A 14,155-nucleotide genomic window follows, 5' to 3' on the forward strand; every position below is an offset into this window, starting at 1 on the left:
ACACATTCCATCTGTGTTCATTTATGCCATTGATGTCTTCAATGAGAATCTACAATGTAATAATCATAAATAATAAAGAAGAAAAATGAATGAAAAAAGTGTGTCCAAACCTTTGACTGTCAGTGTATCTGTTGTGTGTGTTAATAGTGGCGTGCTGGGCTCACCTGCGCATACAGTTGAGGGCAGGGGTGAAAAAGTCCTTGCTGAGCTGGTGTTCGTCTCGCAGTATTGCACATTGCTCTAGTGTGACAGACATGGACGTCCGGTCTTTGGCACTTTTACAGCTGGTAAACCTGATGCCATTCAACCTCCGGCAGATCTGAGTAGACACATTCAACACGTGTAAAACAAGAAGGCGAGACATGTATGATGCAAGTTTGATTCAGAATATGGGTACATTTAAGGTGAGTAGAGTCATGATGAGTCTAAGAGCCAAAGATGCACTAAAAATTGCACTGGAAAATGTGATGCATCGAGTAATGATTCCTTTTCTTCTGATACTGATGCAATATTCCAATTAGCCATTTGGGAACAGAAACACCACTTCAGTGTACTAAATATTGACAGCTTAGAACCTACAAAACTCAGACACTGAGTTTTTACATTGTTTTGCTGTAGTAATGTTACTGTAATAGATGTACAAATTATATTAATAGCATGTATTGTAACATAGTTTTAAGGAAAATACGTAACCTGGTATTGGTTAATATGAGGTATTGGCAGATAATCAAAGCCCAATTATCAATATCAATATCGCAACTGAAAAAGTTGAATCTGTGCAACTCTAATTATTAGCTACTGATTGTGTCCTAAAGTTGACAGTAATACAATCTACAGTTTATTAAGTACTGTAGAATAGTTGACAGTTTTGAATCAATGACTTCTGCATTACGATATCAATTTGAAAATGGTGGGAACTCTTTTTTGAATTAAAGGTGAGAGGCCACCATGAATATTAGTACATTGTTTTTCAAGTCACCGAGCCTCGCTCAGGTTACTGTTTGTTCACTTCAGGGCTGCCGTTCTACTCCATTTAATAGCAATGTGTGAAACTACAGCAAAGCTTTTACGGATGACAGTGAAGCATGGCTCGTGGGATGATCTGTCTTTCACCAAGGTGAGAATGTGAAAATACACAGCCAAATACACACCGCTCCAGCCAACCAGAGGATCTCCACATTCTTCCTCTTCTTTGTCACTACATTCTGGCCCAGGGTTTCAAGTAATTCCTTTATATCACTGTGTGTCTGAAAACACGGTAGACCTGCATGCAAAAACAACATGAACAGGCAGTGGTAAATGTTTTGACAATATAAAGTAATAAAAAGTATTACATCATGCATTACTAAGGCTTTACAAACTACACTGTACAAATATTGAGTTTTTCAGTAATGATGTATGCACGTGTCTACATAAAATCTGGAATGGGCCCCTTTTGCATTAAAAAGTGAAGTTGTTTGCATGATTGTCATTGAAAATCAGATCCTAAGCAATACTAAAATTAGTATCAAAACAACAAACTTGTTACTGTGTGTTGAAAATGACAGTCCAGTGTCAAAAAAAAAGAAAGCATTTTAACTGTCATTGTAACATCAAAATCCGTATTGAATATCTTCAGTATCAAAATCAAGATTGGAATTTCATTATTGCACCAACACTCTTGCATAAAGTCACCAACTATGACAGCTCTGAAGTGGCAAAATTGTGTCAAAACTTTTTGATAGATTTGCGCCAACACCCAAAATTCTGAACTATGCAGTGATGGCAGTTGACATGAGTAGAACTGTAAAAACATAAATGGGTGTCACATGAAATATTACACCATAGCGGGAAAAGTGGCATGTTTTGTGCATTGCAAAGGGAGACATTATAAATATGTGGGATTATGAATGCATGCCTGAACACTACTACTCCAGAAATGACTTTGGTGAGGATACAATATTATATGAAGCATAGTTTAAAGCTTTAAGACCCATAATGACGTTCACTTACATTCTAATGGCACCTTATCACTTAATAATTTACAATAGGCTTCTAAAGTCTCAAAGTTCTTCTGGTTTATTCGTTCTTGCAAAGAGATGTCTCCAAATCTGTAAGAAAAAAAAAGACGAGAAGGCAAAATACTTCATGATTAATTACTGCATTAGAACACTACACTAATTATTTTATGCCTGGATATTGTGTAAAGTATAAACGGCCGATGAGCAGAAACATGAAGAAGGGGAGGGGGACTTTTATGGAGCCCAATAACCAAATTGGGTGCAAAATGTGCTTTTTACATTTTTTACACCTCATAATACCTAAGGCGCTGTTTTACATTAACCTGTAGTTTATGTTACACACTAAATGACTTAATAGCTTTTCTGGTTATTTAGCATTGTAACATATATTTACACGTATTTCACCGCAGCACCGTAGAGGATTGTCATTTATGTGTTATGTGGTTACGTGACATTTTAGAATCCTAAGACTAAGTGAAAAGCAGTGTGGGGGGGGATTTGAAAACAGAAATTCTGAGCACTCAAGCCTTGAATGCAGGACAATACACCAATACTCAAACATGAATCAATCAATCAAAATACCACTTTGAGTTGGCATTTGAATATAATTTGATTAAAAGCTAATTTAAATAGATTTTTACATAATTAGTTCTCCTTATTCACATTTTACACCATCTCTGTAATCCCGCAGTCATCCAGGTATGATCCATAGTAAAAGAAAATTCAATTCTGTCAACTGGACAAAAACCTTTTGTCCAGGTGATCATTTACAGTATTACACAGTGTTACATTATGTCATCGGAGTGAGTGGTGACAGTGGCAGTACCTCTCAGCTATCGTCTGTTGCTCATTGATGCCCACATTGAATAGCACCGGGTAAACTTGTACAGGCCTGCCTTCTCTGATCTCCTCTGGTAGAGTCTGGAAAAGCTGGCATGGTAACGGCACTTCGACAGTAAAGTGGTCTCTGAAACAAAATAGAAACATGCTCAGAAATGCTAGGAGATAAGAGGCTGCTGAGAGAACTCTGCGCCAGATTCACAACACATTGTTAAGCAGCTACAACACTAAGTTAATGTGTATTTAGTGAGAAATGCCTCCTGAACTTCGGAATGTGGCTGATATGGGCTTGGCATTATGACATGAGGGAGAGAGTGGACAAGGAACACAGGCAGAGAATATCTACAGAGTACTGTTGTTTTACAGCTTAAGCAGCAATTACAAATGTCCACACACACGTGAACAGGGTGAGGATATTTTTATGTCACCAACTTATTCAAATAAAAGAGGTTTTATCACATATATTGCGCTTTCTGCAAGTCGTGTAAAGTGATGGTGCATAGACTGCTCCCCCTACAATTTTTTTTGTATCACCTCAGTATTTCAAATTGATACTGGTAATACAAACAGATATTGGTATTACCAAACAGATATTGGTAATACAAACAGAGCTTGTGGATATGACTATAGCTGTGTGTCATAGTGTGAAATGTGATTAATCAATAGTTAAGCCTGAGAGCCAGTTAAAGGACGAGGTCCCCAACAAATGTTACTTTAGGCATCCTGAGGGCTTGAGCCGGCACTGACAGTGGCCCACATGGAGTGCACTGGGGCGGTCACTGCTGTCACAGCAGAATAGCAGCCTGTATAAAGTCTGTTAGACCAAATAGACCCCTCATAAACATTATTGTATAACACAGGATTGTTTAATAAGAACTTATTATATAACTTACAATTATGTAGGAATTACATTTTTTTTGTTGCATTAATGGTAATAATATTCAAAAATTGCATCTTGCTCCTGGATTCTGTAGTATTCTGTTCTTCCAGAAGAATACTTTCAGTTTGGAAAACATTTTGTGAATGTCAAAAATGTTCCTAAAATGGCCTTAAGTTCAAATGTGACCGCAAGAATGCTTCATGAATTATTAGTGGGCGTAACGTATGATGCAGTTGTAGGAATTCAATATGTGGACTCAGAGTGTTTGGCTTGTTTGATCTTTTCAGGAAGTTGTGTAATTGAAGGTGAGATGCATTCTGCATTATGAATCAGTGTGTAAGGAAGTACTTAAGAAGATTGGTTTGCCATGGGTTAATGTCCTGAGCCAACCCCAGTAGAAACTTTACACAAAGAAAGAGTGAGTGGTAATGAGGGTAAAGACAGCGGATGTACAGTGTTTTTTTTAAAAATCTGAAACAAATCTGTAAAAACCCTGAAGATGCAATCTTCAGGGTTTTTTGCAGATTTTGCATAAAAAACAATAAGAAAATGAAACGTGTGCAAAGGTTATTTCAGTGTATCTATGTTGTTTTTAATTATCATTGTTATATTGGAATCAGTATTGAATATTGAGTCTATTCCTTAGTATTGAAATCCAGTTTGAAATTCTATTATTGCGACAACACTAGCTACAGTATTCAGATCTCTCTCAAAGCATAGACCAAATCTCTATGGAAATATAGAAATATTGTTTTTATCCACATCATCTGGAAAACGTTATGCTGTGTAGTTAAGTTACTAAGGCTATTAAACAGCTTAAATCAAGGGTGTCAAACACATTTTCACCAAGGGCCACATCAGCAAAATGGCTGCCCTCAAAGAGCCAGATGTAAATGCAAATCTAAAAAAACTACTTTTTTTTACTTTTGAATTAACTGCTTCTGTATTTATTACTTATTCAAGTTGCAAATATTAAATATGTATTTGCCTTGAAGTTAAAATATGGCTGTGTAACTGTATCTCCTGATAAAATGACATTGTAAGACGATCATACCTTTTAATTTACCCTGTTGAGGGCCACATAAAATGATGTGGAGGGCCACATTTGGCCCGCGGGCCTTGAGTTTGACACATATGGCTTAAATTATTACTGGGAATAAAAGTTTAATGTAAACAAAAATAGTTCCTGTATACTCAAGGAATCCAAGCAAGACACCTGCAGTACATCCAGAACGCTGTTGCTCAGGTCCTTACTCAAACCAAGAGGTACTTCACACATGTGTCCTGTGCTCAGATCTCTGCACTGGCCCCTGTGGCTCAGAGAATAGACTTTAAAGCAGCTCTGCTTGTGAACAAGTCTCTCCATGGACCAGCACCAAAGTACATCCCCAACATGTTAGTGCCACATGAACCATCTCACACTCTGAGGACTTCAGGGACAGGCCTCCTGCTGGTGCCCAGAGTCCGGACTAAACATTGAGAATCAGTGTTTCAGTTTGCCTCTAATTTCACAATGCTTCAGACTCCAAACGGTTCTGTTTATCTGTGCATATGACTGAAAGGTTTATATTCTGCCCTCTTCTATTTCAATGTTAATGATGATTATTTATGTTTTGATTTGTTGTATTGTGATTTTTAATTTCTTTCTTATTCTGTAAAGCACAATTACCTTGTGCTATACAAAAACATTTGCCTTGCCTTGCCTGCCTGCCAATTTAGAGTGGTAACTATGGCAATTATGTCTGAGATATGGAAAGGAGCTAACCTTCAAACAGCAAAGGGACAAGACAGATTCAAAGAAAACAATTGTTGTCACAGGGAGAGTATTCCAGTGTCTCATATCCTGGATACTGGCTTATCCAAGATACTGAAGTGAGTCCTCTGACAAAGGTTTCCTCTGTCTTTTAGCTGGTTGCATCACATATGACCACTGGATATTTATTCTTGTAGTGAACTGTGGACAGTGCCAGTAAGGGGTGTGTTGCTATCCCTGTTACCTCTGTGCATATTGAAGTGCCATAAAGTAATTTAGAGTTAACTGCTAACTAATATTAGAGTTAACTGCTAACTAATATGTAGCCTATTATGTATATTATAACACACACACACAGACATATATATATATATATATATATATATATATATATATATATATATGAAGGTAATGGAACAACCTCATAATACTCACCACCAGTAAAAAGTATATATAATGAAGTCCTACCGTCTGCCACATACTAAGGGTTGAAGGTCTCTGAGTTCTTCAGACTTCGCCTCAGTGATCTTGAAGACAACTTTACGCAAATCTGATATTCCAACCTCCATGTCCTCAAGCATCCCAATCTCCTCACCTGCAGATATGCAATAAAACATGTATTTGAATAAAAGGGTTAGTATATAGTGTGTGTGTCTGCATCTCTCTCTCTCTGTATCTGTATCTATCTCTATCTCTATCTCGACAGGTGGTCTCATCCCCTCTTTTCCACATTCGGGACCTCTACCAAAACCCTCAAGCTCCCAGGCTACGCAGTATCTTTGCTGTTCCTAGTACTGCACTTTGCTGGATTGAGATGTCTGATGTTTCTTCCTGGGATCTGCTATAGCCACGCCTCCAGTTTGAGCCCCTGATATTTCTCTAGTTTCTCATGTTCCTTTGCTCTGTTGTTTATCCACCACCACAATGTCGGGTTGGTTCGCCATCATCATTCTATCAGTTTGTATCTAGAAGTCCCACAGGATCTTGGCTCAATCATTCTACATTGCCTTTGGAGGTGTTTCCCACTTTGATCTTGGGGTTTCCAGTCCGTACTCTGCACAGATGTTTCTGTACACTTGGTTATGCCGCTCCATGTTTGCTTTCCCTGCCAGTATCTTACACCCTGCAGTTATGTGCTGGATTGTCTCAGGGGCCTCTTTGCACAGCCTACACCTTGGGTCTTGTCTAATGTGGTAGATCTTGGTCTCTATTGTTCTAGTGTCAAGGCCTGCTCCTGTGCAGCCAGGATGAATGCCTCTGTCCTGTGCTTCAGTCCAGCTTTCTCAAGCCATTGGTAGGATTTCTTAATATCAACCACTTGAGTTATGTTCCGGTGGTGCATCCCGTGCAGGGGCTTGTCCTCCCGTGATGGTTCCTCAAGCACCTCTTCCTTTGCACTCCACTGTCTGAGACATTCGCTGAGCACATCATTGGTTGGGGCCTTGTTCTTGATGTACTTATGGATCTTGGATCTTTCATCCTGGACTGTGGCTCTCACACTCACTAGTCCTCGGCCTCCTTCCTTACGGCTCACATACAGTCTCAGGATGCTGGATTTGGGATGGAACACCTCATGCATAGTCAGGAGCTTTCGGGTCTTAACATCTGTGGTCTGTATCTCCTCCTTTAGCCAGCTTATGATTCCTGCTGGGTATCTGATTACTGGCAGGGCGTAGCTGTTTATTGCCTGGATCTTGTTCTTGCCATTGAGCTGACTCCTTAGGACTTGCCTTACTCGTCTGAGGTATTTGGCCGTGGCTGCTTTCCATGTTTCCTCTTCAAGGCTGTCATTTGCTTGTGGGATACCAAGGTACTTGTAACTGTACTCGATATCTGCTATTGTTCCTTCTGGGAGTAAGATCCCTTCTGTGTGGACTTCATTCTCTCCGACTACACTTCTCAAGCCTGAATGACATTCAAATGTCTGTGCTGTAGATCCTGGTGGTGTGGATCAGTGAGCCGATGTCTCGCTCATTCTTAAGGTACAGCTTGATGTCATCCATGTAGAGGAGGTGATTGATGGTGGCTCCATTCCTGAGTTGGTACCCATAGCCAGTGTTGTTGATGATTTGGCTGAGGGGGTTCAGACCTATGCAGAACAGCAGTGGGGACATCTCCTTGGTATATGCCACATTTAATGGTCAGTTGTGCAAGTGGCTTGCCATTGGCCTAAAGGGTGGTTTTCCACAATCTCACTGAGTTTGCAATGAAGGCTCTTGGAGTCCCATTGATGTTGTAAAGCTCCAGGCATTCAGTGATCCATGTGTGTGGCACTGAGTCGTAGGCTTTCTTGTAATTAACCTAGGCAGTGCGCAGCTTGGGACAGGTTGTGCATGTGCAGTCTCGAGCGATTGTTTGGTCTACCAGGATCTGGTGTTTGGCTCCCCTGGTATCTTTGCCAACACCCTTCTGTGCTGTGCTCATGTACTGATCCATGTGCCCTCTTATCCTTCTGGATCAGGATTGGACACCCTTTGGTTAGCCATTCAGGATGAGTCCCATCCATTAGCAGCTGGTTCATTTGTGCTGCCAGATGCTCATGGAGAGCAGTGAGCTTCTTTAGCCAGTAGGCATGGATCATGTCAGGGCCTGGTGCTGTCCAGTTTTTCATACCTGAGACTCTTTGCTGGATGTCTGCCACTGTGGTCTTCTCTCAGAGCCACCAGCCACTGTGCATCACTGTTATATGCTGCCTCCTTCTCCCATATGCCTTTCCAGTACTGTTCGGTTTCCAGCCTTGGTGGGTCTGCTCTGGTGTTATTACCCTGCCATTGAGCGTACACTTTCACCGGTTGTGTTGCGAACAGACAGTTTATTTGTCTGGCTTCATTATCTCGTGTGTACCTCTTTAGGCAACCGGCCAAGGCTTGAAGCATTTATTTGGCAGTTTCTAGTGCTTCAGGTATGGCCATCTGGCTGTACCTCTTGGGTACTTGTTTTTTCATTGCACCTCTCTGGGCCTCTGACAGTTGGCTCACTTCTCTCTTAGACTTTAAGTGTTGTTTCCATGGTGGGTATTGTTCCTCATGGCCTCCATGGTTGCTCTCACTCTCTTTCTCTCTCTCTCTCCAATGTGCCACACATTTTCAATGGGAGACAGGTCTGGACTGCAAGTAGGACAGTCTAGTACCCGCACTCTTTTACTACAAAGCCACGCCGTTGCAACACATGCAGAATGTGGCTTGGCATTTTCTTGCTGAAATAAGCAGGGACGTCCCTTAAAAAGACATTGCTTGGATGGCAGTATATGTTGCTCCAAAACCTGTATGTACCTTTCAGCATTAATGATGCCTTCACAGATGTGCAAGTTCCCCATGGGCACTAACTCACCCCCAGACCATCACAGATGCTTTTGAACTTTACGCTGATCACAATCCGGATGGTCCTTTTCCTCTTTGGCCTGCAGGACATGATGTCCATGATTTCCAAAAAGAATTTGAAATGTGGACTCGTCAAACCACAGCACACTTTTCCAATTTGTGTCAGTCCATCTCAGCTGAGCTCAGGCCCAGAAAAGCCGGTGGTGTTTCTGGGTGTTGTTGATATGTGGCTTTCACTTTACATGGTACAGTTTTAACTTGCACTTGGAGATGTAGCGACAAACTGTGAAAACTGACAATGGTTTCCTGAAGTGTTCCTGAGCCCATGTGGTAATATCCTTTACACATTCATGTTTGTTTTTAATGCAGTAGCGCCTGAGGGGTCGAAGGTCACGAGCATTCAATGTTGGTTTTCGGCCTTACTGCTCATGTGCAGAGATTTCTCCAGATTCTCTGAATCTTTTGATGATATTATGGACCATAAATGATGAAATCCCTAAATTATTTGCAATTGTACATTGAGAAAAGTTGTTTTTAGACTGTTGGACTATTTGCTACCTCGCCGCATCCCTGCTTGTGAATGACTGAGCCCGTCAGGGATGCTCCTTTTACAGTGAAGCAATTAAGTATATAAACACCCTGTGATTTTGCAAGTTCTCCCACTTAGAAATCATGGAGGAGTCTGAAATTTTCCTCTTAGGTGCATGTCCACTGTGAGAGACATAACCTAAAAAAAATCTGGAAATCACATTGTATGATTTTTTAAAAATATTTTATTTGTATGTTACTGCTGCAAATAAGTATTTGAACACCTGAAAAAATCTATGTTAATATTTGGTACAGTAGCCTTTGTTTGCAATTACAGAGGTCAAACATTTCCTGTAGTTTTTCACCGGGTTTGCACACACTGCAGGAGGGATTTTGGCCCACTCCTCCACACAGATCTTCTCTGGATCAGTCAGATTTCTGGGCTGTCGCTGTGAAACAAGCTGTTCTTCCAAAGATTTTCTATTGGGTTTAGGTCTGGAGACTGGCTAGGCCACTCCAGAACCTTGATATGCTTCTTACGGAGCCACTCCTTGGTTATCCTGGATGTGTGCTTCAGGTCATTGTCATGTTGGAAGACCCAGCCATGACCCATCTTCAATGCTCTAACTGAGGGAAGGAGGTTGTTCCCCAAAATCTCACAATACATGGCCCCGGTCATCCTCTCCTTAATACAGTGCAGTCGCCTGGTCCCATGTGCAGAAAAACACCCCCAAAGCATGATGTTTCCACCCCCATGCTTCACAGTACGGATGGTGTTCTTCGGATGGTACTCATCATTCTTCTTCCTCCAAACATGACGAGTGGAATTAAGACCAAAAAGTTCAATTTTGGTCTCATCTGACCACATGACTTTCTCCCATGACTGCTCTGGATCATTCATATGGCTATTGGCAAAGTTAAGACGGGCCTGGACATGTACACCTTCCGTGCCATGCATGATTTTAAACCATGACGTCTTAGCAGTAACCTTGGAAACGGTGCTACCAACTCTTTTCAGGTCATTGACTAGCTCCTCCCGTGTAGTTCTGGGTTGATTCCTCACCTTTCTTAGGATCACTGAGACCCCACGAGGTGAGATCTTGCATGGAGCCCCAGTCTGAGGGAGATTGACATGTTTATCTTCATGTTTAGCTTCTTCCATTTTCTAATAATTGCTCCAACAGTGGATCTTTTTTTTTTACCAAGCTGCTTGACATTTGCCCCGTAGCCCTTTCCAGCCTTGTGGAGGTCTACAATTTTGTCTCTTGTGCATTTTGACAGTTTTTTGGTCGTGGCCATGTCAGTAGTTGGAGTCTTACTGATTGTATGGGGTGGACAGGCGTCTTTATGCAGCTAACGACCTCAAACAGGTGCTTCTAATTTAGGATAATAAGTGGAGTGGTGGATTTTTACAATCATACAATGTGATTTCCAGATTTTTTTTTAGATTATGTCTCTCACAGTGGATATGCACCTAAGATGAAAATTTCAGACCCCTCCATGATTTCTAAGTTGGAGATCTTGCAAAATCACAGGGTGTTCAAATACTTATTTGCCTCACTGTATATCCAATCATGACACTCACCTGTTTCAAATTAACCCGTTCACCAGTGGAATGTTCTAAACAGGTGTATTTTAAGCATTCCTCAACTTTCCCATTTATTGTTGCCCCTGTCCCAGCTTGAGTGAATATTTGCATAAAAACAATCAAGTTTATCAGTTTGAACATTAAATATCACGTCTTTGTAGTTTATTCAGTTCAGTATAGGCTGAAAAGAATTTGATATATATATACATACACACACATATATACACACACACACTCACACACATACATATGACATGTGACTCACTGTAGGTGCTGAGCAGGCTCTCAAACTGGGCCACCAAGCCTGCCAGCTGCAGCTGCTGCAGGAAGCCCTTGTCCTGCACTGCTGCATACAGCTTCATGATAAAGCCACACACCAGAGCAGCCATCTGAAACACAGACATTTACACTGAGTTTATCAGGTGCAGAGGCATCACTGAGTATATTACACTAACAATATATCTGTTAGTGTAATATACAGTTTATTTATTTAATAGAAACAATGCACATTAATGGTAGTCCACAGCCCCTGGGTAGGCAACAAAGACAACGTAAGGAAATGTTAAAAAGTTTTTGTCATAGATGACAGGTTTGCTCTCAGCCACAGTTTTGAGATGAGTATCTGAGCATAGCAGTGAGGGGCATTTCTGTATATGAATACGAAGACCTTACCTTAGAATAGATCTTACTGGCTCTCACAGAGAGAGTATCCTGTCCAAAAGCTGTGTGTGTGGCTTTGTTCATAGTTTGAAAAGAATTGTATTAAAAATAACAAGACTCGATCTTAAGATTGAGTGTTATACCCACCGCCTGACTGAAGACTACATCCCTGCGTGTCTGGAGGAGAAAACCCTGTGGAACGCTGCAGGCTGCTTCCTGTAGCAGCACAAAAGTCATGGCTGTCTTGGCCTGATCCACCACCTCCTTCACACACTCCTGTAGGCTGCTGACCAGTGGGCTCAGCTGCTCCTTCCAGTCTCCTGGGCAGCACACAACCAAGATGAGGCATATGTTGTTTGACATGTTTTTTTGAGTCCTTAAGTTTAACAACAGACAGCAGTGTTCAAGTGAAATATGAAAAACAAAACAAGAATTAAAGCCGACTCGTCTGACTTTTTTGACGGGGACGACCTGAAGAATAACTGGAAGAAATTTCATGTTCTTCATTGAAGGTAATAACTTGTTACAAGACTTTGAAATGTATAAAAGTTTGGAAATTTTCCCATTAGGATAACATGGGCTTTTTTGCGCATCGCCATGACAACTCAGTGAAAAAAATGACATGGTTCCAATTGACTTTTTTGATCAGGATGACATGAAGAGTCATTGTGCCAATTTTCACATTATTCCATGAAACTAATATTTTTCTGATGAATGGGAAAATTTGAAAGCATTCCCATTAGGATAACATTGGCAGCTTGGCGCATCGCCATGGCAACACGATGCAAAACACCACATGGGTCTGATTGACTTTCTTGATTGGGATGACCCAATGGAATTTTGTGTCAAATTTGGTAACACTTCGGAAAACTAAATTTTCGGTCCTCAAGTTTAACAACAGACAGCAGTGTCCAAGTGAAATATGAAAAACAAAACAAGAATTAAAGGTGCGAAGCACGCAACTTTGTGAAAACAGACTGCAATAGGCCCTACGCCCTGTATGGGCTCGGGCCTAACAAACAGATTTTAACACAATACTCAGACCCGCACACACAGAAGCTCTTACCAATCACCCCCACACCCAGCATAATTACATTAAGTAACTGATTTGCTTTGTACATTAGCAGGATTATTTACAGTAAATAAACTAAAAACAATGACAGATATTTTGAAGATGCAATAAAAGGGCATTTTGAAACAACTGAAAAGAAGTCATAGAGTGAATATGTGCAGGAAGATTATTCCAACAGTCAAAACAGTTGCAAGTTCAAAACTATTTGCAGTGTTGCACCCTATCACAAAGTATTCCAAAAATGACACGTAAAGCGAAAACCTGTTTGGCAAACTGAGGAATAAAAACAGTGACTGGAAATGAGAAGGGCAAGTGAATGAACATAGTGAACATACCAGAACATGTAATTAAAATGTGCTAATTTGGAATTTGTATCTAACAGGAAAATAATGTGAAATGAATGTGACTGGAATTTGGTTTCCTTGTAAACAACTGAGTGTACAGCAGATATTTCTTTTACCTTTATTAAACCAAGTTAAAACTTATTGAGCTTAAGAATCTCTTTTTCAAAAATGACCTGGCCCAAGTACAGTGCAACACAGGTATTGCATTTATATTTTTAAAATCAATCAATGGGTCTTACTTTCAATCTAAACATTAAAATGACTAACTAATAATATGCAAATACAAAACACCTAATACCAGTGCAGTACTAGACAGAAAGACAATGAAAACTGTAAATTAAAACTGTCCTTGCACTTGAGTGGGAGGGCTGCCTTTCAACCCTGGCTTGATGTTTGATTCAAATTTGTCTTTGTCACATTGGAAAAAAAGTTTCCAATTTAACTTTGCAGAGGGCGCTGGAGAGCCATGTTTAAAGGTAGAAGTTTAAATCACATATCACTATGTCAAGGTCACTGACATAGTGATATATCTGTTTATATCCGGTGATGTTTGCAAAAGTTACAAGGATTTTTACATTTTCAGAATTGCTGCTTCATTAAGAGCACCTTATGCACACCCTAAGACTTATGTAATTTATTTGAACAACTTTTGATCACAGATATGTCCCAATGATGCTGCCTAGGTTTGGAGTCCGTCGGATAAAAACACTCAAACATGTTATTTCCATCCCATTATAACTGTAAGTGGCACTGGAGAGCCAAGTTTAATTTACATATCCTTACATCAAGTTCATCAAAATACAACTTTACATTGGGTTTGTCGGGATCTGACAATTTTTGCAAAAGTTACAGGGATTTTTACACTTTAAAAATGGCCACTTTAAAAATATAACGCACTGCGCTTGTGGTGCACAGTGTTGAATAATAATAATAATAATAATAATAATAATTATTATTATTATTAAATATTCAGAATACATCACTCTGTATCAGAATTTGTTACAAAATACATTTTAATGCAGCTATTCAATATTCTGTAACTAAATACATTTTCAAAGCATTCTTCACATCCCTGCATATAAAGAAGGAGTGTACCAAATGTCATTGGATTATTACAAACTTCACTTCCCATTGACCCTCATTCCCATTTTTGAGGCGTGGCCATGCAAA

At 40.1% G+C, this 14,155-nt stretch overlaps 1 protein-coding gene across 5 annotated transcripts in view; it reads right to left on the bottom strand.

The window, feature by feature from the left end:
• The window catches only part of inpp4b (inositol polyphosphate-4-phosphatase type II B), a 244,664-nt gene that overhangs the window by 13,362 nt on the left and 217,147 nt on the right, over window positions 1-14,155 (bottom strand). For all 5 annotated transcript variants that reach the window (XM_055221563.1, XM_033968695.2, XM_055221551.1 and 2 more), the window contains 7 exons: window positions 11,717-11,889; window positions 11,175-11,298; window positions 5,942-6,068; window positions 2,827-2,967; window positions 1,993-2,090; window positions 1,152-1,264; window positions 165-319 (listed from right to left, as the gene is read on the bottom strand). In XM_055221563.1, the coding sequence (XP_055077538.1) occupies window positions 165-319; window positions 1,152-1,264; window positions 1,993-2,090; window positions 2,827-2,967; window positions 5,942-6,068; window positions 11,175-11,298; window positions 11,717-11,889 (931 nt within the window). The remainder of the gene's footprint in view (window positions 1-164; window positions 320-1,151; window positions 1,265-1,992; window positions 2,091-2,826; window positions 2,968-5,941; window positions 6,069-11,174; window positions 11,299-11,716; window positions 11,890-14,155) is intronic.

The sequence above is a fragment of the Periophthalmus magnuspinnatus genome, chromosome 1 (assembly GCF_009829125.3).
Source record: "Periophthalmus magnuspinnatus isolate fPerMag1 chromosome 1, fPerMag1.2.pri, whole genome shotgun sequence".
Taxonomy (NCBI): domain Eukaryota; kingdom Metazoa; phylum Chordata; class Actinopteri; order Gobiiformes; family Gobiidae; genus Periophthalmus; species Periophthalmus magnuspinnatus.